Below are 21,277 nucleotides of genomic sequence, written 5' to 3'. Positions count from 1 at the left end.
AGATTCAAAAGATTAGAAAAAAGGATTTGATTTAGGTGCCTTAATCTCTTGAGAACAGATCAAAAGGACTTTCAGAAGTTGCTTTTACAGAAAAAGAATCTGTATTACAGGCCTTGTTTTGTATATCTTTTCAAAGACTTCTCGCCTAGAATACAGTTTGCTGGATAACTGAGCCATGTACAATGCCTTCTGACCTCTCTCGTGTCTATTTGGCCTTTTCCACTGATGAAAGAAACCAAACTTTATTTTATTTATTTCCACTCTTGGAGATGTGCATTCCTAAACTGATCCATTTTCTGAAATCAATTCTCACATAAGCGTAGGTGGTGTAAACTTAGAATCCTACACAACTTTACTTTTCCCTCACTTAAGAAATCAAACCTAATTTGAAAATGCAGGATCATAGAAGTATCTCCATTTTTGAAGCTACCAGTACATTAAATACTTCGAAGAGCAAAACAATACAGATAAATAAAAGCTCCCACAAGCTACAGCTTCAACATTTCTTCTGATTTTTATCTCCTCACCGATAGACAGACTGGCCAACAAGTATTCAGCATACCTGCTCCAACCTCTTTTTCCTCTTCTTCAATGTTGTTTTTGATGCTGTCATACTCTTCATCAATTGCCTGGTTGCCACGCATTTGAGACAGAATTCTCCGTGCCCTCTGGGTCTGGCCTTTCTGAATGAGCCAGCGGGGACTTTCAGGAAGAAAGAGGAACCCAAGAAACTGTATAACTGCTGGTACAGCCGACAGGCCCAGCATGTACCTGGAAATAAATCAGAACATAGATAAATATCTACTATTTGCCTACAAAAACACACTATGAGAAGATTCAGTTACAGCTATTCAAACTGTATTTACAGATCAAATCTCCCACTCCTCGTATTCCTTCTCACTGTAAGTTAATGGGGAAAGAATCATATTCTGCAGGTATTTTAGAAAACATGATCTTTCCTTCATTTCCAGGAAATCTCAGTGACATGGTGACTGTTCTGCCATCACTGATTCTAGCCACTGGTCCTGAGGACACTAAGACTAAACAAAAAACCTGAAATATTACACTAGTTTGGAAACTGATAAACCCTTCAGTGACAATAATCAACAGAAAGAGAAAGCACATGCATGGACCAAGTACCTTTGATGACAAAGATGAGATTGAAATCTACTAATCATTTCACCAACATATTAAAAACAAACAAACAACAACAAGAAAAAAAACAGCAGGAGAACAATGCATAATTTGGTCAGTAGTACATACACACAGACACATTTGCCAGTGTTAATTTTGAAAATTTCTGACTATAAGCAGAAACACTGAGAAAAATTCATTTCACCAGCACAACAACTTACATGTGATCTTTCAGAGAGCCTGCTTTGAAATCTTCAGTCAGATGCAGTGTGAGGTTTTAAATCAAAACTGCATTTTAGATACCCAAGGGTTACTACGTGCACCATTAACGCTTTTTCTCTACTCAACAGAGAATTACCACTGATAAAAGCACAGTTATGGTTCCAAGAATCAGCACTGACACCTGTGGCAACACCCAAGCAGGGTTATTTGCTCCATCCAAAGTGGGGGAAAAGGCTGTGGAAGACACACATACCACCAATTTTCATGGGTGGCTCTGGTCTATACCCACCACATTTTTATATTTCTTCAGTAAAACAATAAAAGGATAAAAATAATTGCAGAACAAAATTATTTTGTTCTGCTTTTAAAATCTGACCTTTTCCTATTTACACTTCACCCAGATTCTTTTCACTTTCATTAAAGACTTTAAACAGTGCAGGTGTCACCTGTACATCACTGCAGTTGTCACAGGTTTCACATCATTGGATATAATCATTAAAACACTTCCAGAAACCAGTCCTTCTGAACATTGAGGTAGCCTGCACTCATAAACACCTTAACATCAGTCAGGAGACTAAGCAGATTTGCTAATCTTTCCTCTAGCTCCTCTCTCCATAAGCCAGGATGTGTGCTTTCACAGGTGACTCTGCAGCCTCTTACCTGGATCTTTTTATAAAGCGTGCATCACATTGCAAATTGAGTAGGAAGGAGAGAATAACTATTATTGAACACCTTATGTTAGGGGCAATGAACCAAATGCATTTATCAAGTCCAAATGCATTTCGAGTAAAAATGGAAAAATACTTAGAGGCATTTGTAGATTTAACGAAGAAAAACATGGGCAGTACAACAGGCAGAAAACTGGAGAATGGTAAAAAGAACACCCAAAAGGCAATGAAAAGAGGATGGCCATCCCAGCACTATGTGCATGCAGACCAGTCTTTCCACCCCCAGCTGAGCCCTCAAGTTCTTCTTAAAACCAGTCAAAATTTCCAAAGGCCATACAAGCAAAACTTGGTATAGAAAGAGCTCAGTTAGCAGCTCTTTTTTTTTGGTAACACTTTAACAATTATATAGCTCATTATTAGTTAAAAAGAAAAGCATAAGAAAGAAAATAAATTCAAACCATAAAGTCAGTGGAAGGCTTATTAGCTGAGTAGTCTTCAGTCAACATATCTAACAGTATCACTAATCCACTAATGTTCTCATTTCTCATTCACTAATGCTCTCATTCATTAATGGCCTAATTTATTCCTACACTCTTCCTCCTCCACAAACATTTTGGTAGCTGTGTACAAAATACATTGACCATTGAAGCTCACTAAATTGTAGATTCAATATCTTTATTGGAGTGATATTTAGAAAGCCTTTTGTATTTCAAATGAAAAGTAAAACAAACTCACAGAGATTAAAAACTGCTGTATCCCATCAAAGTACATGCTGAAGTATGTTTTCATGTATCTAAGTATGCAGATTTAGTCCTTCAGACTCCTATTGCTTAAATTTCTGCTCCTTCAAAGCCCTTCAGTCACTTAAATGCAGCAGAGCCTCCAGAGCTAAGCAGCTGGGTGCCTGCAATCATCTTAGGAGGCAAAATCAATCAAGGCTCCTGAAAGCTTGATTCATACCAGTTGGACTATTGGATTGTTTATCACAGGCAAGACAAGAAAGAAATGCACAGACAGTGCTCCCTCACTGAAGTTAGTTTGACCAGAATTTTGCAGATTGGAAAGTTCAATAAAAGGAGCAGGCCAGAAGGAAAACGTTTAGTTGAGAGGGAACACCCATTGCAAGTTCTAGAGTTGGTGTAACTTTCAGAGCAAGCCATTTTGATATAATCAATTTAGAGTAAAAGCAGGCAATTTTAGACATTTCACACAGTGAGCCAGCTTTCAGAAATCTAATATAGTTCTTTCCTATACAGATTACAAGACTTTGTGTTTGAAGCCAGATGTCTAGCAGACCTGAAAAAATCCAGCATGAAATTTAATAAGTCTGCTGTAACATTTCTCCTTCTCTGACATACTGCTGCAATACTATTAGGATGGCATTAGCAGGGTTTATAAAGCTAACCTAGGGGTCATGTTAAAAATTTTTTTCTTTGGTTTATTTTAATTTAATATCCAGCATTTCCAAGAATAAGCAGAGCCAAGAAAAATTAAAGTTCTTTATTGTTTGTTACAGCACTCCAGTGCTCAGCCATTCAGTCAGTAAGAGATACAATAATTGCTGTAATGTTCCTTCTTCTATATAATGACTCAGGACTAGACATTTGTGATTTCTCTCCACACGTTTGCTGGCCACTCCTTTCAGGTGACAGACCATCTGTACTCTTCCCTGCTCAGCCTTAGGTTGCACTGAACTAGCTGAGGACAGCACACCATCCTCAATTAACAGCTCCAGCATTGCAGCTGGAATACTTGGTTACTCATCACTGAGCAAGTAGCCTACTTCTTCACTCTACTCAATCCAGTAGACCAGTACTTGGCACATGCATAAAACACAGCACTACTGCAAAAGTCACCCAGCACGTGCCAGCAGGCTGCAGAAACTATTGCTCTTCACTACTCCACACACCTTCTGCAGTAGGACTACAAATACAAGAGAAAGCCACAAACCAGGAATAACCATGGATCACTAAGATGAGTTGCACAACTGGAGCATGTGACATAGAAGAGACTGAGAGAACTGGGTTTGTGCAGCCCAGAAAATAGATTTTTATTATTTTATAACATAAATGTCTAACTACAATATCCTTCAATTCTGATAGATTACCACTGCTCAGATTAAGAATATTCAAAGTTCACCTCTATCTTGAACATAGAGCATATTACTTATTGGAAATTTGCCTTTTGAAAAATCAGCATGTAATTATGGTAAATGCAAAAGGCAAGCTACCTTCATAAATATCAGGACAATCATTCATGCTTGTGATGTATATTTATTACTCTCCCACTTCAATGTTTAGCAAAGTCAAAAAACCTGTGCATACTGCGAATATTAAGCTTAAGCGAAAGCAGTAGGGATCTATTTTGGCAAGACATTAAAGTTCCATTTTAGTACACAGTTTTACCACTTTCTATGTAAATTCTGTTTTACCAACAAGAATTATAATAGCTGTCAACCAAATCAGGACTATAGCAGCTTGCTTTTAGCAAGGAAGGCTCACAAACCTCCATCCATCCTTGGCGAGGTAGCTGAAGATTCCATCGACAACGCTTGCGAAAAACTGCCCTCCAGTGATGAAGAGAGTGTTAATGGTGACTAATCTGCCTCGTAAGTGTGGTGGAGCCACTTCTGCAATGTACACTGGCACAGTCATAGATGCTACACCTACAAAAATAAATTCAGTTACAGTTATAAAATCGAAAGAGATACTACATTGCTTTTTCATCATAAAATACTATTTTGGGCTTGGCTGAGACAGAGTTCATTTTCTTCATAGTAGCTAGTATAGGGCTATGTTTTATATTTGTACTGGAAGCAGTGTTAACTATTCAGGGATGTTTTCTTCATTCCTTACACAGAGTCAAGGCCTGTTCTGCCTCTCACCCCACCCCACCAGCGAGGCTGGGGGTACACAAGTGGTTGTGAGAGGACACAGCCAGGACAGCTGACCCCAGCTGATCCCAGGGATGTTCCAGACTACATGGAATCATGCTCAACATACGGAGCTACGGGAAAAGGAGGAAAGGGGGGACATTCAGAGTTGTGGATTCTGTCTTTCCCAACAGTCATAACACATGATGGAGCCCTGCTCTCCTGCAAATGGTTCAAGACCTGCTTGCCCGTGGGAAGTGGTGAATGAGGTCCTTGCTTTGCTTTGCTCATGTGCGTGGCTCCTGCTATAGCCACTAAACTGTCTTTACTCCAGCCCATGAGTTTTCTCACTTTTACTCTTCCAGTTCTGTCCCTCACCCTACCAGCAGGGATTGAGCAAGCAGCTACACAGGGCTGAGTTGCTGACCAAGGCTGGGCGTGACAAGCAGAGACCCGAACTGAGCTGGCTTTGGTGCCCAGTAACCCCACAGAGAACACCACCTCTCCTGCCCTGACTGACCACCCCAACATACGGAGCCCAAAGTCATGGACTAAAGGAACTCAATGGACACTTATGGGCTTTACAGACATTCCACAGGGGTGGTCCATAGACAATGGGAATGATATCTGTGTATTATATCAAGGAATGGGAAGGGAGTTCACGGGTAATAAGAATGCACTGCATCTAGATGGAATAAGGGGTGGAGAATGTGCTGGTTTCAGCTGGGGTAGAGTTACTATTCTTCATAGCAGCCAGTACAGGCTAGATTTTGGAGTTAAAATTAGGACTTTGTGTTTACAAAATTAACTCTATTCATGGTGAAACCTGCACACACTTAAACAGTGTAAGCTGGACAAATTTGATTTCTGACTTTCTAAGGATGAAAACAACAAAAATGCAACTAATGAACTCTAGAAGCATACAAAAAGCAAACAGTTGCTAGCAACTGTATTAGCATTTCAAGGTTTGATGTAATGATACAAAGAATAAATTTCTTCAATTCACATTGTATGTACACTGAAATTAAATAAAAGGATAGATAAAACTACAGTTTTGAAAGAAAGACATGCTATGAGCCAAGCACACATAAGTCAAAGTGACTAACTGAAGACATCAGGTGTTCACAAAACTCTATTCAAAAAGAACTTTATCATGGTTTCCACATGAAACAAAAACAAGGCCAAGCATTATTGTTATGATTATTATTATTGTGCAATTTCATTACTGCTATAGAACAAATTGTTTCTTGACTTTGTTTAAAAATATTCCATGTGCTATTTCAAGTACAGGTTGGCTGGGCCCTGAGCAACCTGATCTAGGGAGTGGCCTCCCTGCCCATGCAGAGAGACTGGAACTAGATGAGGCTCCTTCCAATCCAAGCCATTCTATGAGTCAATGCAAAAACTCTCTCACCATAAGGAGACAAGGACTAATGCTAAACCACAGCTGCTTTGTATTCTGTCTTATGTCCTACTAACTAGGCAATGAGTCATTTGTGCAAAAGACACTTCCTTCCACAAGGAACACACACAAACTGTAAAAACAGAGTTCAACAGTGTATGAAGAGCACACCTGGGTGCAGCACATGCTTTGGTGGTCGAAATCCCAATTTCCTTACAAGAACCATCACTGAAAAGCAACAGTGATTTATTTTGTAGTTAAGCTAGAAGTACATTGGCAGCAGCCACTCAAAACCATATTTTGACTGAAGTCAGCTGAGATACAACTTGAGCACAGCCAAGCACCATCAGACACAACACATCTTCCAGCCTGGGGCAGCTCCACCAGCTCCACACAGACAGCCCCACACCAGCACGGGCCAGTGCCACAGCCCCAGCAGGAAATGGGGTCACCTAAAAGCAAGCACATGGCTCTTGAAGCACAGCTATTGTTCCTGGCTTGTGTCACGGTAGAAGGGATTTATCATGGGATGGCAGAGGCTTCAGGTAGCCTGGCTGACTCGCCAAACTAAGAGCACAAAATCATCTTTAGCAACAAGGTTAGCCTGACATGACTGCTGGGAGGCTCCAAAAGCTCGAGCGAGGAGTATAGATTATTCAATAATAAAATGGCATGAGAAGATCCTTTGTTGTGATAGGTAAACAATCACAGCAGCCTCTCAGCGTGATAACCCAGTTCCCAGCAGGGCCTCCAAGGACATGCCAATACTTCCTTCTTTATCAACTGAGCAACCGGCACAGAATAAAAAATCCAAATAAAAATGTCAGGGGAAAAAAAAAAAGAGCATTAAAAATTTATTCAACCAATTTTCAAAGCCAATCAGAATGCACCATGGAAAGAAGCATTCAAATAGTCCTTTGTGTATTTGACAGAGAAGTGAATTTTCAAGCCAGCCCACCATTAGGAGTGTTCCTCTTTCATATTTCATGTCAGTATTTGAAATAATGATGACTAAAGTGATGGAGATATATGCACACATATAACAGCAAATCCTTTTTGGGAAAGCACAGGTGTGTGTCCACTTGCTGCAAACAAAAGGCACTGAGAACCCAACAAGGCAGCGGCTGCCCCTGGAGCAGAGGGGCAGGGCCCTACAGCTGTGGCAGCCCTGGCTTAGTGAGGCTGGGAATTCCTGCTCCCCCAGCCACCCGTCTGCCTTGGGCACGTCATCTCCAATGGCCAGGCTTGTTCCCTTACTGTGGTGTGGCCATCTTCCCATAGGATGCTTGGGACTGTAGGTTAAATATGTATCTTTGACACATATAATCATGTAGTGAAGCTAATTTGAGAAATAAAGATGGCAACATCTATATGTGGTTTTTACTAGAAAGCAGTTAGAAAGATGTGCACAACCAAAACACATGCTTTGTGAAAAAGCTATATTGTACCCCCTTTCAACTCCCGATGAAGACTAATTCTACCAGGACCTGCAGAAGAATCTTGTTCAAAGCATGCCAGCCGAAAATGCTTCTCAGGCATCCACAAAGCAGAGCCACACCATTGTCCAGACCAGCAGCTCTCACTCATGCTCAGAGCACACCACCAGCCCTGAGATGCTGCTAGAACCACTGGGAGCCACAGCTACAACACTTGCCTCTTACAGGTGAAACTAAAACCTGGTGCATAACATAGGGGTGGTATGAAAGTTAATATGTATTTGTAAAAAGTCTTGAACAAGAGGTGTCATGACAACAGATTTATTGTTTCTGCTGTATTCTTCTCACAAGTTGATGACTACAGGAATAAACAGAGAAAAGGAAGCTTGCACACCCCAACAGTCCTGTCACAAGCTAGCCAGTGGTATCAGCTATTCAGCTGGCATTAATACAATAGCTGAAATTATTTATTATCAAACCTGCAATAAATAGCACAAGATTTCTCAAGGAAAACTAAGGATTTAGGGTATTAGCTCAAAATCACACAGAATTGCTTAGATTGCCAGAAACATTTGAAGATCATCCAGTCTAACTGCTGTTCAAGCAGGGGCAGCTAGAGCAGGCTGCCCAGAACCACACTCAGTTAGGCCTTGACCATCTCAACACATCGATCTCTAACCAAAATTACTCTAATTCTGCAGCTTCCATGGCAGCTTTTTCGCCCTGAGAAATGTGTTCACAATGTTGCTGTCTAAAACAGCCTTTCTGGATTTCTATTTAGACCTTACTTCCTCTACCGTGTGTTCCAAAACCTACAGGTTCAAAACATTCAAGCAAAAACCTCAATTCAGAAGACGCATTTGTTACATATTTTCAATTATCATTTCAATATCAAAACATATGATTTGCTACTCTGGGTCTGAAAGAGTACAGCAGGAGGTTTCTGGGAATAGGAGGAGGCAATTAGGAAAGCCTTCCCAGTTTATCTGCCATGCAGCAAGCACTCATACACAAAAGCAAAGTTCTTCTTGAAATAAACACCAGGAGTGAAAAAATGGCTTTTCTGAAAATTATCAAAATAAGAGAAAAAAATCATATGACTTTAAAGAAATAATATTTTAGATTCTCGAGTGTTATTCTCATTACTCATTTCCTTTTAGTTGCCTTACAATGCATCTAAGTTCTCCAGACTTTCCTTCTCTGATTTCCATTTAAGATACACTAGAACAGAGCAGAGTAAGTTCATCTGAAAAGGTATAGTCAGATGCAGTGCATTAAGTATTAGTCAAGTATAAAAATCTCTAAAATACATAACCAGTATTTGTTATGTAATTATTTTAATAGCCAGATATTAAAGAAATTTGAAAACAAAGAACAGCTTTCCTAGCAAAACAAATATAGCTGCAATGGAGTCTTTCCTTAATCCTTCATATGAGAATGCTTTCATTTACACTTAGATGACATTTTCTAATATGCTCTCACTGTTAAATTGCTCATACCAAATAAAAGATTCTTGCTGCAGGCAAGTATATTACTGCCTAACTAGTAGAGCTGATAAGTGACAAGACATGAGAAATAGAAAATGAAAATAATTAACTGGAAATGTGTCAGAGAAGGCTGAAGCTCTACATTGTGCACCACAGCTATGAAATATGAAAAAAGAGAGCAGGGAAGTCCAGTCTTTATCCACTTGAGTAACCAAGGCATGAACTTTCTGACCTCATTAAAGGATAAAGCTTAGAAAAAACATAACAGAAGGTTAAACTTTGACTAGAAGATGCATCTAATTATTATGCGGGAAGCATCAGATGACACAATGGGCTGAAATAATCATATTAAATGTTTTTCCACTCCTAAAATCACTTAGGAGACTAATTATTAGGGCTCCTACTATAATCTGCAGACTTACCAGTAGAAGCAGAGACAAGTCTGTACACAGCTCAATTTTAAGACAATCAATAGACCAGAAATGTGAAAAGACATCTTAGAGTCACCTTATCATTCAGAAAGGTATTTCCAGTATGAACATGTAAGCATCATAAAGAATTCATTAAAAAGTTCAGAAATTAAGTCAACAAACCTACTGACAATAGAAATAGGAAGGTCAATGAAGGAGAGTTACTATGATAATTAGAATTATATTTTAAGAAATGAGATTACAGTAGAAAACACAAGGACTGAAAAAGGAATCCAAGTTATTGTTTGTAAAATGCATTTGAGCATTAATGCTAATGAAATTGAATAATTTTAAAGACTTCTTTGTGCAAGATCAGACAGACACAAATATACCCTATCCAGACCAGGACTTCCACCACAGCTCCTGTCATGCCTCCTGCCGACAGGAGGGAAGGTGCTTCATAAGAACAACAGATGAGCAACAAAGCTGGAGACAGGATATTGAATGAGATGCACTTTTACTGCTAGCACAATAAAAGAGCTCTAAGATAGTAGAAATGGGTCAGTCTTTTCACTGGCATCAGCCAATAACCAGTGTCAGGAGCACCAAAAACACAGGGTTCCTGACAAACTTTTGTTGTTACTGCAACTCAATTAGTCTTTCATGCTTAGTAATAAAGAGGACTGATGGTTAACTAGAAGTGCTAAGGAGGCACATCCAGGAACTGATGTCTCTATCATGGTTCTGTCCCTCCTGACCAGCTTCTACTGATCCTTTGCATAAAACCAAGCAAACCAGGGAATACAACCAGCTAGAAGAATATCCACCTGCCTCTTAAGAGGGTTGCACCACTTATCTCCTTTAAACAGTTCACAAAGATGTCAGATGACTGTACCAGCCCCCAGGCAGGACTAGTTATCACAATGGAGTAACCTGAACCACCATGGGACTCCAGACTGTCCAGGTGGAAACTAAAATTAAAATGTGAAGTAATCACAATAAAAGTGCAAAGAAATCTCTGATTCTATTTCAGAGTACAGCAGTTCAGCCATTAATCTCTATTAGAAGAACACACACAGCTTATTATAAAAATTTGTGTTGTTAGGAGCTCCAAATGAACAGGCATAAACTAAAAAGTTTCCTTTCAGAACACCCTTCACTAACATATAAAGCTGCTCTGAGGTACTTAACCAAGGTAAAATATTTCACATATCTTGCAAGAGCAAATTTTCATTAAAATCTTAAACTTTAATGCTGCCAACTTTAAAATTCACTTAATGAAGAAGTATCCCATAATGGTTTGTGTTAATGGTAAGGATCCAAGCAGCAAGTGATTCCACAGACAGGGGATTTATGGGGACAACCTGATGAAGAAGCAAGTTTATGGCAAAGAGAATTAGGAATTAAATATTAGCAGAGGTTGCTATGCTACAGGAAAATTTAAATACAAAGTCAAGATGAGCTTTTAGTGGGGTACAACAGAAGTATAAATAACAGAAAATTCTTAAGGTGACAAGGGGAAACTTGCAAGCCTACAGCTGAGCTAATGTTTTCTCACAGCAACTTTGCAGGAAATCCAGTAAACACCCTACATCTTGGATACTGGACATGCAATCTGAATTTAGTGCCTTGGAAATATGATTGACCCTAGAAGTATGTCACATTATATAGACAAAAAGACCTTCTTCAAGTATTTTCTTTCAGTTGTATTCCCACAAAATTATACTTTAAGGTTTTTGCTTTACTCTGACAAAACCAGCGTTCTTGCCAATTGATAATTTTAGAACATTGCTCACATCTGGGTACCAAAACTCAGGAGGTCAGGGGCAACATGCTGGTTAACTTCCTGAAAGAATTGAAAAGTTCTACAATAACTGTATAATCTTCACCATCAAAGAGGAATCGATTGAAATAGTTTGTGGAGAAAATAAACCCATCAAAAGAGATGCATTTTAACTGCAAAGGATACTTATTTTAAAAGACCATTAGCTTTCACAAACACACCTACAGGAGCTGCCAACAATCAGCTACCTCCTATTCTACAGACAGCTCCACAACATATTAAATTATATTACTCAACCTAATCAGAAATTAAGCCTTTTTATAGTCTCATAGAGTCCTTTTGTGCTATTACAGTTAACACTTCAGCTTTCAGTAATGACAGTCAACCTAAGGGGATAACAGAGTGCCTTATTAAACATGCTAATAGGAAATACTTGAGAAAGCAATGCATTTGAATGCTGTTCTAGTACACTAACCATCTCCCGAGCAGATAAAGTTAAAATATTCATTGCACAGCTTGTACTTGAGTGTGAATATCAGTGAAAGCTCAAGTCCTCTCCAATATCTTGGCTTCCCACCCACTGCACATATCTAGTAAAGGCATTATCAGCAGTTTATAACTGGTTACTGAAAGTTATTTCAAGGATGACTGGAAGCACACTTCCCCATTTAGTATCTCCCCTATGTCAGATTAGTAGAAGTCAATTTTTTAGCTGTGGCACAACTGTACTCAGCTACAGGAGAGCACTGAAATGCACAAGGGCAGAGGGACAAACCAGCAGCACCAAAACCACATGAGGACATAGATCACAGTAATGGACAGACCCAGGGGCATCTCTTCTAGAATGGGGGTTCAACATCAGCAGCCTTCATTTAAGTCTGGTATTTTAACACTAGTTTACTGAATTGTAGAGAGCTGGTTCATAATAACTAAAAAACCTGTACTTGAACATCTAATAGACTAAGAAATTCCAGACCTTTACGTCCCTACCTAACCACCAGCCCAAATCTGTGTGAGCAACATTGTACTTTAATTATAACCAAACCCATGTTGCTATGTGGCATTCAAAACCCTATGTTGCTATGTGGCATCCAACTGTGAAGGAGTCAAGGACCAGAGCAATCTGAGGAAATGCAAATGAAGCTCCTCCCTAGTTGATATTGTCTCAGATTTATAGAACAATCATATCTTAATGAGCCTGAATAAATAATTCTTTCTGATGACCACAAGAAGGCTTTTTTACTTTTGTGTGTTATCAGCATGGATCAAAACCACAAAATCCTTCTTCACTTAAGGAAACCTCAAACTGTGTCCAGTAGAAACAACCACAACTGTCATAGAGTAAATGCAATGCCCCAAAGAAGACAGCATCAGCTTCCCACAAGAGTAATTTCAAGTTTCAAGCTCTCCCTTGTTCAAAAGATACAGAAGTAAATCCAGCTCATAACAAAAATAACATGCCAACACAGAATACAATTCCTCCATAATTAAAGTGTTAAGGTCTTTTTCTGGCATCTCCAGGACAGCATCTCAGAACAGCCCAGGGTAATCACATACAGTAAAGAGACATGAATATTTAACACAGCATAATCAAGAAGGACTATTTATCACAGTACTGATTTTCCTACACTGAATTTCTTTAAGTCGAGGAATATTTTTAATATTTTAATAATTTTCTGGTTGTGAAATGGAAACAAGTGAGCCATAACACTTGAGTAAAGACAGACAAGAACCACCTACAGGCTACAGTGTGAAAGTTATTAAAATAAAGCTTAGTTTACTCTGTTTATTAAAAGAAAACAGTTTAGGAGTTACAAAAAGAATGTAGTAATCTTTAATACGAACAGGCAGTAATTTAAAAATACTGTGGATATTCTATGCTTCTAAGTGCTAGAACCACTTCATCTCTGGGGTCTTATTCAACTCAACATTAGCATTATATGTGGAACAGCTCATTTTTGGAAGAAACTATTCCTAAAAAAATAACTTTTTCTATTCAAAACTATGTTGAGATTAGTCAAGGTTATAATAATTTCAAAAAAACATGTTAAGAGGAAATTTATCTTGAGTGACAAAATAAGAGAGTGGGATTTAATTAACCAGAGGCAAAATAATCAAGATAATTATCCAGAAAATGTGAAGCAGAGTTCTTTGCAACTGTCCAAGCCTATGACCACACCCAGCACTACAGATGTCAGTTTACACTTCTCAGCAACCTGGAATTAGTTACCTGTGTTCAGTCATTCTTTATGGCTACCATCTGCTCCTATTAATCCAGGCTGGGAAAATCCCAGCCAGACCCCACCCAGCTGCCCGAGTTCCTGAATATCCCACTGAGAATGCCATACTGGGAATCTGTGCCTGTAGCTCGTATCTGTGAGATCTCATTTCAGAAAGATACAAGAAATCATAAAGAAATGCATTTTTGAATCATTACAGTAATACTAGAATTACAATCAACCCTAGAAGTGAGTAAAAGCTACCAAAAGCAACTAGGAAAAAGTTCTAATTTGTTCTGTTTCTGAATTAATTTTGATCAAGAACTACTTGCAAAAATCTGTAACTGCATTGTAAGATGCAGATCTTTCATTGTGAAAGAGTAAAGCAGCCTAGATGTTTATACCACTCAGCACTTATTTTTACCACATGGCAAAAACTTCTTACTTGAGAAAATAAGAGCATTTTTTTTTTCACTTGAAAATTATGAATACAACATAGTAGTTTTCTTTATGACAGCTTGTATAAACACGTAAGTCAAGCACTACTTGATCTCCTTCAAGAGTGGTTTCAGTTTAAATAAATACTAATTGAGATAAGCAGTGCTTTTCTGTAGACATTCTCTAGCACCAGCAGACTGCACTGTATGTGCTGCTCACACCTAGGAAGAACCAGCAGCTGAAGGTGCTCAGGTCCTGAGGCAGCCACAGATAAGGAATTGCTTCCCCATCCAGCAAGGCAGGGAATCTGGATTTGTATCCCCATCTCAGATACCCCACTGCCACTGGAGGCTTTTGGTCTGGTGGCTGGCACGGAATTGTGCTGAGGCACAGATCACCACAAGCACTAACTGAGAGGCTGGAGGTGCCAATCTGCCTCTTTCTGCTGACTTAGCCACACAAACTGCAATTTCCAGCAGGGAAGTGTGGTTTTATAGTGACCCAGAAAGACTCATCAGGGCTCATCTGCATAGCCATTCATAAATGCCAGAAAGTCAGCATTATAAACACAATGTTGAAAAAAAACCTATCCCACATCAAAAACCCCAGAAAAATGGCTGAATGCTTCAAGGATTAGCACATATTTTCTGTGCAGAGACATTTTATTTTCAGAGGACAAGGGTAATGGTTTGAAAGCTATACAGAAAACAAATGTTTCTTTCTAACTTTACACTTTTGCTTATGTGCTATTTTTTCTCTAATTCTACTACAGTGATGCTTTACCCAGCTTACAAGAATTCAAAGGGAAGTGACATCTATATAAATATGAACGAGCTTTGGAAGCTGAACTCAGCCAAAAGCATGACTTCAGGTTATACCTGAAAGCTATAGTTATACTCTTCAACTAAGATCTAAATCGTTTTTAATGGTGCCTCTTTCTACAAGTTAACTTATTAACTTCTCTGTAAACTGCTTTATGTTTCACTGGATTTAAAATCTAGCAACTGTCTTCAAACACGAACCTTCACATGAAAATAAGCAGAAGAACACATTTCTTACCTACAACTTGCAATTAATTAAAAGAAAAATAAAAATTATAAAGACTAATCTCTTTGCAAACTTAGTGTTTTAGAGATACAAATGAACATTTTAGAGAAAAAGTAACATTGAATAATTTCATTCCCTATTCAGGAAAGCCATTCAAAAATACTGTCTGTCTAATGTATATTCCCAGTAATTTTGTGCTTGCCATGGGTAAACACATTGCAAGCATCAACACAGAGAACTACATTTTTATAGGAACTGCTATATTTATCCACTTGTGCAGAAAACAGCATGACTGGTAGGAAGACAGGTACTAGTTATATGGCTTTGCAACTATTACTCTAAAAAATAAACAAAAGCCTTGTAAGCTTTTTACAGCCTAAGGCTTGATTTTCAAATCTAAGTTTCAATTACGTCTTTATAATGCAAGTAGCACTCATGATAGTAATGTAAGTATAGCTACAGTTATAATGAAAATACAGGAATCACAGCAATAGCTCAGTTCCTTTCTACACTAGCAGATTCATATACAACCAAGCTTGTGTTTACAAACCCAAGTGATCCATGTAGAGATAATAAAACTCCTTTATTTTTGATCATATGGGAAAATATGCGGTATTGGAGGGTGAGGGGTGATAGAAATCAGTACAGTACTTCTTCCTCAAGGCACCTTGTGTAGCACCCACATTTTGCATGCCAGGGAGAATCAGGCCTTTCCCAGGGCACATGGGAAAGTCAACCAGTGCTGCACACTTCTTTGCTTCAAGAGAAGCAGCTCAGCTTAAAAATCTAGCTGCCACTAGATATTTCAGTGTGATATCCAGTGTACTTCTCTTCATGATCTGGAGTCTCCCTGCTACCAATTCAGTAACAGCTGCTCAGTGCCAGTGCAATGCAACTGTAATAGAAGAGCATCATGTGGAGGAATCCCAAGCAAAGATCTCTCAAGAAAAGTGGTAGTCTCAGAGAGGGTTCTAACTATAAGCTCAAGAATCTTGCATTAGGGTGCTCTTAGCAGAGGGATAAGCCAATTTCTTCATGTCACACAGGTTTGCACATGGAAATGACTTGTGACTGCTCTCCTAGACTATCACAACATGCAGCACTCGTGGTGTAATATTGAAGTTGTCAAGGGATACAAGGTTACTTCAAACACTTTTGATGTGTATTTACTTCTACCAGTAGCTTATACAGACAAAAAAAAAGAAGCTACAAGTGAAGAATGAGGCTGCTGCACTTGAGGGGGAAAAAAAGCAAGACAGTAGTGTCAAGTGCTAAAAGGAAAAAAAGGAACAGATCAACTACTCCATTACCAACATCTAAGGGACAAAAAGCTGAGGAAGCCTCAGCCAACCAGGAATGGAGGGATGCTGCAGGAGCAAAGAAATTACTGCTACATTTTGTCAGGGAAATGGACTGCCAAAGAGCTTTCTGGGAAATGTTGCTCTCATGACTTTCAGTTTTTGACAACTTATAGTTCTCTCGATGCATTGTGATGGACAGTCATTTTCCAAACAGCAGATGTAATTCTGGTAACAGTTGCTTTACTTCAACATTTACTTTGCACTTTGTTAGCCTTTGCATTCAGCACCAAGCACAACTCCTGAGGTCCCCCTGCAGAGCAGCTCCTTCCTGCCCTATTTTCATCCTCCAGGCGCATTAGCAGGGGAGGATTCAGGCAGAGCTCCAGGTCAGAGCTACAGAGAAAGCTGGGCAAACTCTGCATTGTTCTTGGTAAATCTCATTAAGTGATACAAGACTTCAAGAACTTTAGATAACCTCAGGATTAAGAGGAAATAAAGATGGGTATCTGAAGTGTCATTCTGCAACTCAGGGCACTGCACTGATTCTCCTATCAGTCTGCTGTGTTGCCCCTATACAGTGAGAGAATAGTGAAAATGAGAAATTTTAAGAAAAATTAGGTGCTGCAATTTGAAAATCTGACAGTCCCATTCCAATTAACATAGATACAGCAAGTATCTCTAAGATAGAATTTGCTTTTCCTGGGACTTGCACTACACAACTTGCAATAAATCAGTGTAAGCTGTCAGATAACAAGCTGGGCAATGAAATACTCTACTGCTTTAGTTTGCTGTCTGCCAGCCTCCAAGTGACCCAGCTTTTTTGTACTTGAGGCACAGCTACTGGAGAGTAGTAAATTTTTACTCCTTCATACCTGCTCCCACTTTGAAGTGGATTCCATCCTTAAAACTGGAAACTTTATAGTTAAAACGAAGCCACATTCTCCTTCAAAGTGACAAGACATTCTCATTTAAGGTTCAAGCTTTAAGGGAAAAGATTCATGCACAAGCTACCACTGAGAAAAATAACTAAATCCAAGATCTCTCTGAAAAATAAACTTTGCAAGCCCTGTGATTACAGCATTACTCCACTTTCACTGAGAAGAACTTATGAAGAAATTTCCATACTTGAGGATAACTGAAAAGTCTTAGACCAGAGCAGGGAAGGATGTCTGAATCCTCACAGGACTCTTTCCAAAGAAACTCTATCAAGTAATTATTATCTCCCATCTTGATTTTTCCTATATCACATTTCAGCTGATTTTTTAATTAAAGTATTTAATTAAATCTTCATATAATTGAAACATCAATTATGGTAAAACCTAGCTACATATAACTGAATTTCTACTCAAAAGTAAAATTCACTTTATTTACATTTTAAGAGATTTTTGGCCTACCTCCTCTTTCTTATTTCCCAAAACAAAAGGTAGGGACTGCTGACAATACTGCAAGAGAGCAACATCACAAAGCAGAATTAATTACCCATTAGGGAAGAATCATTAAACTGAGCATAATAAAGCAACTGTGAGTAGGAATGGAACCAGTTGTGACAGCTTCTAATAAAGCACTAGGAACCTACAATGAAGTACAAAACAGGCTCATAGGTGACCAGATCTCTGAATTAGTCACTACCCACTCCTACCTGCCAAGTTAGTATTATTTATACTTGCATACAGTAAGAAAATAATAAAACCACAGTATTTTCCCCATAAAATTTTACTATCCATTGCAAAGCACACATGTTGATGACAGGCTTTTGTCAAGGAGGTTGGGAATAAACTGCTCTAGCAGAATGCTACTCTTCCTGTCACCAAATAAAACCTCCTTAATAAAAGAATCCTCCTCCCTAATACTTGTAACCTACTGCAATATATAACAGCTAGAAAAGCTCCTCATGGACTATGCTTCCAATGCAGCGTGTGCTTTCAGCACTTTAAATGTCTGTCATCTTGAGATCTACCTTTCATGTATCCCTAAAGCAATAATAGGTTGAGAAGTGTTTGCTTTACTCTGTCTCCTTTTCACAGTTATTCTGAGTGTTCTTTGGTTTGTATTTCTATTTGTCAGCAGTATCAGCCACTAAAAGCAGAAAGAATGGCCCCATACCCCAAAGCCATTCTTTATATCTTCTCCCATCCTCCAGAGCACAGCTGCAGAATGTCTCAAACACACTAATCCTGAAAATCTGTACACTTGGTTTACAGTATTCTCTTGCATAATCATCTTCAATCTGCTTTTTTCTCACCACAAAAATACAATCAACTCCTAATATATTTAATTTCATTACTCAACTCTTTCTGTGCATACACGCACATGGGGAACTCTCCAGATGTTTGCATTCCTTCCTGCTTCCCAAGGTGGCTGTCCTGCTTCCCAAGAAGGCCAGGATCAGACATAATTTCTCACCAACATGGGCCAGGAAAGACAAGTATGGCAGATGGATTACTGAGGTTCAAACAGTGCTGCTTTAGCACTCACACTCCCAGTTCCATCTTCTATGCACCAGTGCAAGGACTGATTTCCCTACATCCCAGCCCAAATGAAATTCCCTGGAGAAATTTGGGGGTAAGAAGCCATTGCAGCTAGCAAAACTGAAAAACTGACTAATTTGACTGTAGCAAAGTAGTTCATAAGAAGTCCCCATCACACTTAACACACAAGCACAGTTCCACTCCGTGTATCCCATGAAGAGTCTTCAGGGGAAAAAAGCAGAATGAATACCAAAGCCTGAGACAATAGGCTAACAGGCAGCCCAGGCTCAGCCTCATCCAGCCAGCACACTGCCAAGGAGACTGATGCCCCAACAACCTATCTGAAACAGCCACACATACAAATCCATACTCAGGGATTAAAGAGAGCATATAAGCAGAGGCTCTATTAAGTCAACCATAAGCATGTTTATATTCTAGACAAGGAACACTGGAAAACATGCACACAGTCCCTTAGAAGTTTCACCATTACAAGGTGAATTACTGAGAATTAACTTTGGAATAGATTAAGCACAACTGTTCTAAACAGGTGGCTCAGATCCTGCTAAAGATCCAGCTGGTATTACAGAGGAGACAGGACTGCTGGTCTTGAGCTACGAGGAAAAGCCTTCTCTGCACTCTGTGTAACAAGCCTGGAGTACTGTTTCCTCCTGTGCAAGGAACACTCCACATCTAAGAGGATAATGATTAACAGCCCAGATATTACATAGGTGTCAGGAAAGCAATTAACTTTGAATCAGGAAGAGGCCTGCAGACTGATTCAACAGACAGCTTCTGAATGCAGGGAAGGAGTAGGTGGGGACAGAGTAGGCAGAATCAAAGCCAAAACACAAACAGCATCTCTTCTTATTCTGAAGTCACCATCAGAGACACAACAGAAGGTGAAAGAACAAAGCATGACCTAAAAAATACGCCATGAAACTCCAGCTTTTTCAGAAGCACACAGGCTGTTGAACATGATAATATTTTGTGTACCCCAGCCATAAAACCTGCAGACAGGTCAGGAGCAGAGTGAAGCCCTAAACCTGCAGGATGGCAAGATGCACAGAGGAAATCATACAGACCACACAGGTGCAAACAAATATTGTGCCCTACCCAATGTTCGATTTTATGATAAATAGGATTTTGGATTTCTCATCCAAATTTTCAAAGAACTTAGTAAAGTACATTCCCACTCACTTAAAGGAAAGTTAACATTATTTGGGTAATGCTCTACTCAGTGTGTGCCCACGTTTCTGCTAAATGCATCAGTGATTTTTTTCCAAGAACACACCAGTCAATCATTACAAGAGGAAGGATCTGTGCTTTATTTCTCCTCCTAACAAAGAACAACACACAGGACAAAACCAGACCCAAGTACAAGCTCAAAATATCCTCACAGTGATTGAATTTTTGGGGTAAAACATCATAAATGTCTATGTGCAACATTTTAGCCTTTTCCACTTTATTTTCAGGATCCTGCAATTGCCCAAGTGGCTTTGGATTTCATTTGTACCAAGCTGTTCCAATGTGAATTGGACTGGTGAGGTCAGCAGCACCTATGATTAATGCAGGAGCAGGGAGTCTACCAGGCAAAAGACTTAGCTGATCTCCATAGTGAATAAAACCAGTCTTACCTTTTCCCCTCAGGCAGATTCCCCATTCCTGTGCTGACATAGCTACTACTGACCTCAACAGTCCAATAATCAAGGACCTGTGAACAAACAAAAAAGGTCACTTGTATGCAAACATCTGCTGAAGTGCATGCTTAAAGTACACACAGCTTTGGACTTATCCACTACTTCCTCCATGCTCAGCCTGTGGCAGTTTATCCACCACCACACTGCCTTCCTCAGATGTTAGACTCTCCACACTCTCCATCAGAGCTTCAACCAACACTACAAAAAAATTAACTAACCAAATCAGAGAGCAAGAACTTAGTGGTGGGTCACTATGATTTTTACCTCCTTAACCTTGTAAACAAAACTGCCCAGGTAGGCAGCTACAAGCAGAAAAGCTCAAAATAATAGGCAGAGCAGGTCTTCATACAACTAGGAACAGCAAATAAAGCACAATGACCTGAACCTTAAACATACATAAAATGCCACAAGAATGGGTATTTCTTTCCTACTATCACCTACTGAAAAAAGGAGTACTAAATCTGATTTGAGTCCTCTGACTTTCGGATTCTGGTATACCATCCTCCACCAGCTATACAAGAATTTAGGCTCCCAGCTCTCCTTGTTCCTACTTGCACTCCAGTAAGATGTTCAAAGAGGCAGTAAAAATATTCCTTGGCTCTAACACCTCATGTAGGCTCTGTGCTCGTTATATTTCTAGATTGCTGAAGTTGTTCCAGCTTTCTTGTCATGGCTTTCATCATAATTTATTTA

The 21,277-nt window shown here is 39.2% G+C and overlaps 1 protein-coding gene across 1 annotated transcript in view; it reads right to left on the bottom strand.

Moving 5' to 3' along the window:
- Positions 1 to 21,277, bottom strand: part of SLC2A13 (solute carrier family 2 member 13) — a 139,472-nt gene that overhangs the window by 107,486 nt on the left and 10,709 nt on the right. Inside the window, exons 2-3 of the mRNA XM_064422064.1 lie at positions 4,530 to 4,689; positions 563 to 771 (exon numbers count right to left, since the gene is read on the bottom strand). Coding sequence (XP_064278134.1) covers positions 563 to 771; positions 4,530 to 4,689 — 369 coding nt within the window. The remainder of the gene's footprint in view (positions 1 to 562; positions 772 to 4,529; positions 4,690 to 21,277) is intronic.

This window comes from Passer domesticus, chromosome 5 (genome assembly GCF_036417665.1).
Source record: "Passer domesticus isolate bPasDom1 chromosome 5, bPasDom1.hap1, whole genome shotgun sequence".
Taxonomy (NCBI): Eukaryota; Metazoa; Chordata; class Aves; order Passeriformes; family Passeridae; genus Passer; species Passer domesticus.
This window is presented reverse-complemented; position numbering and strand designations above follow the sequence as displayed.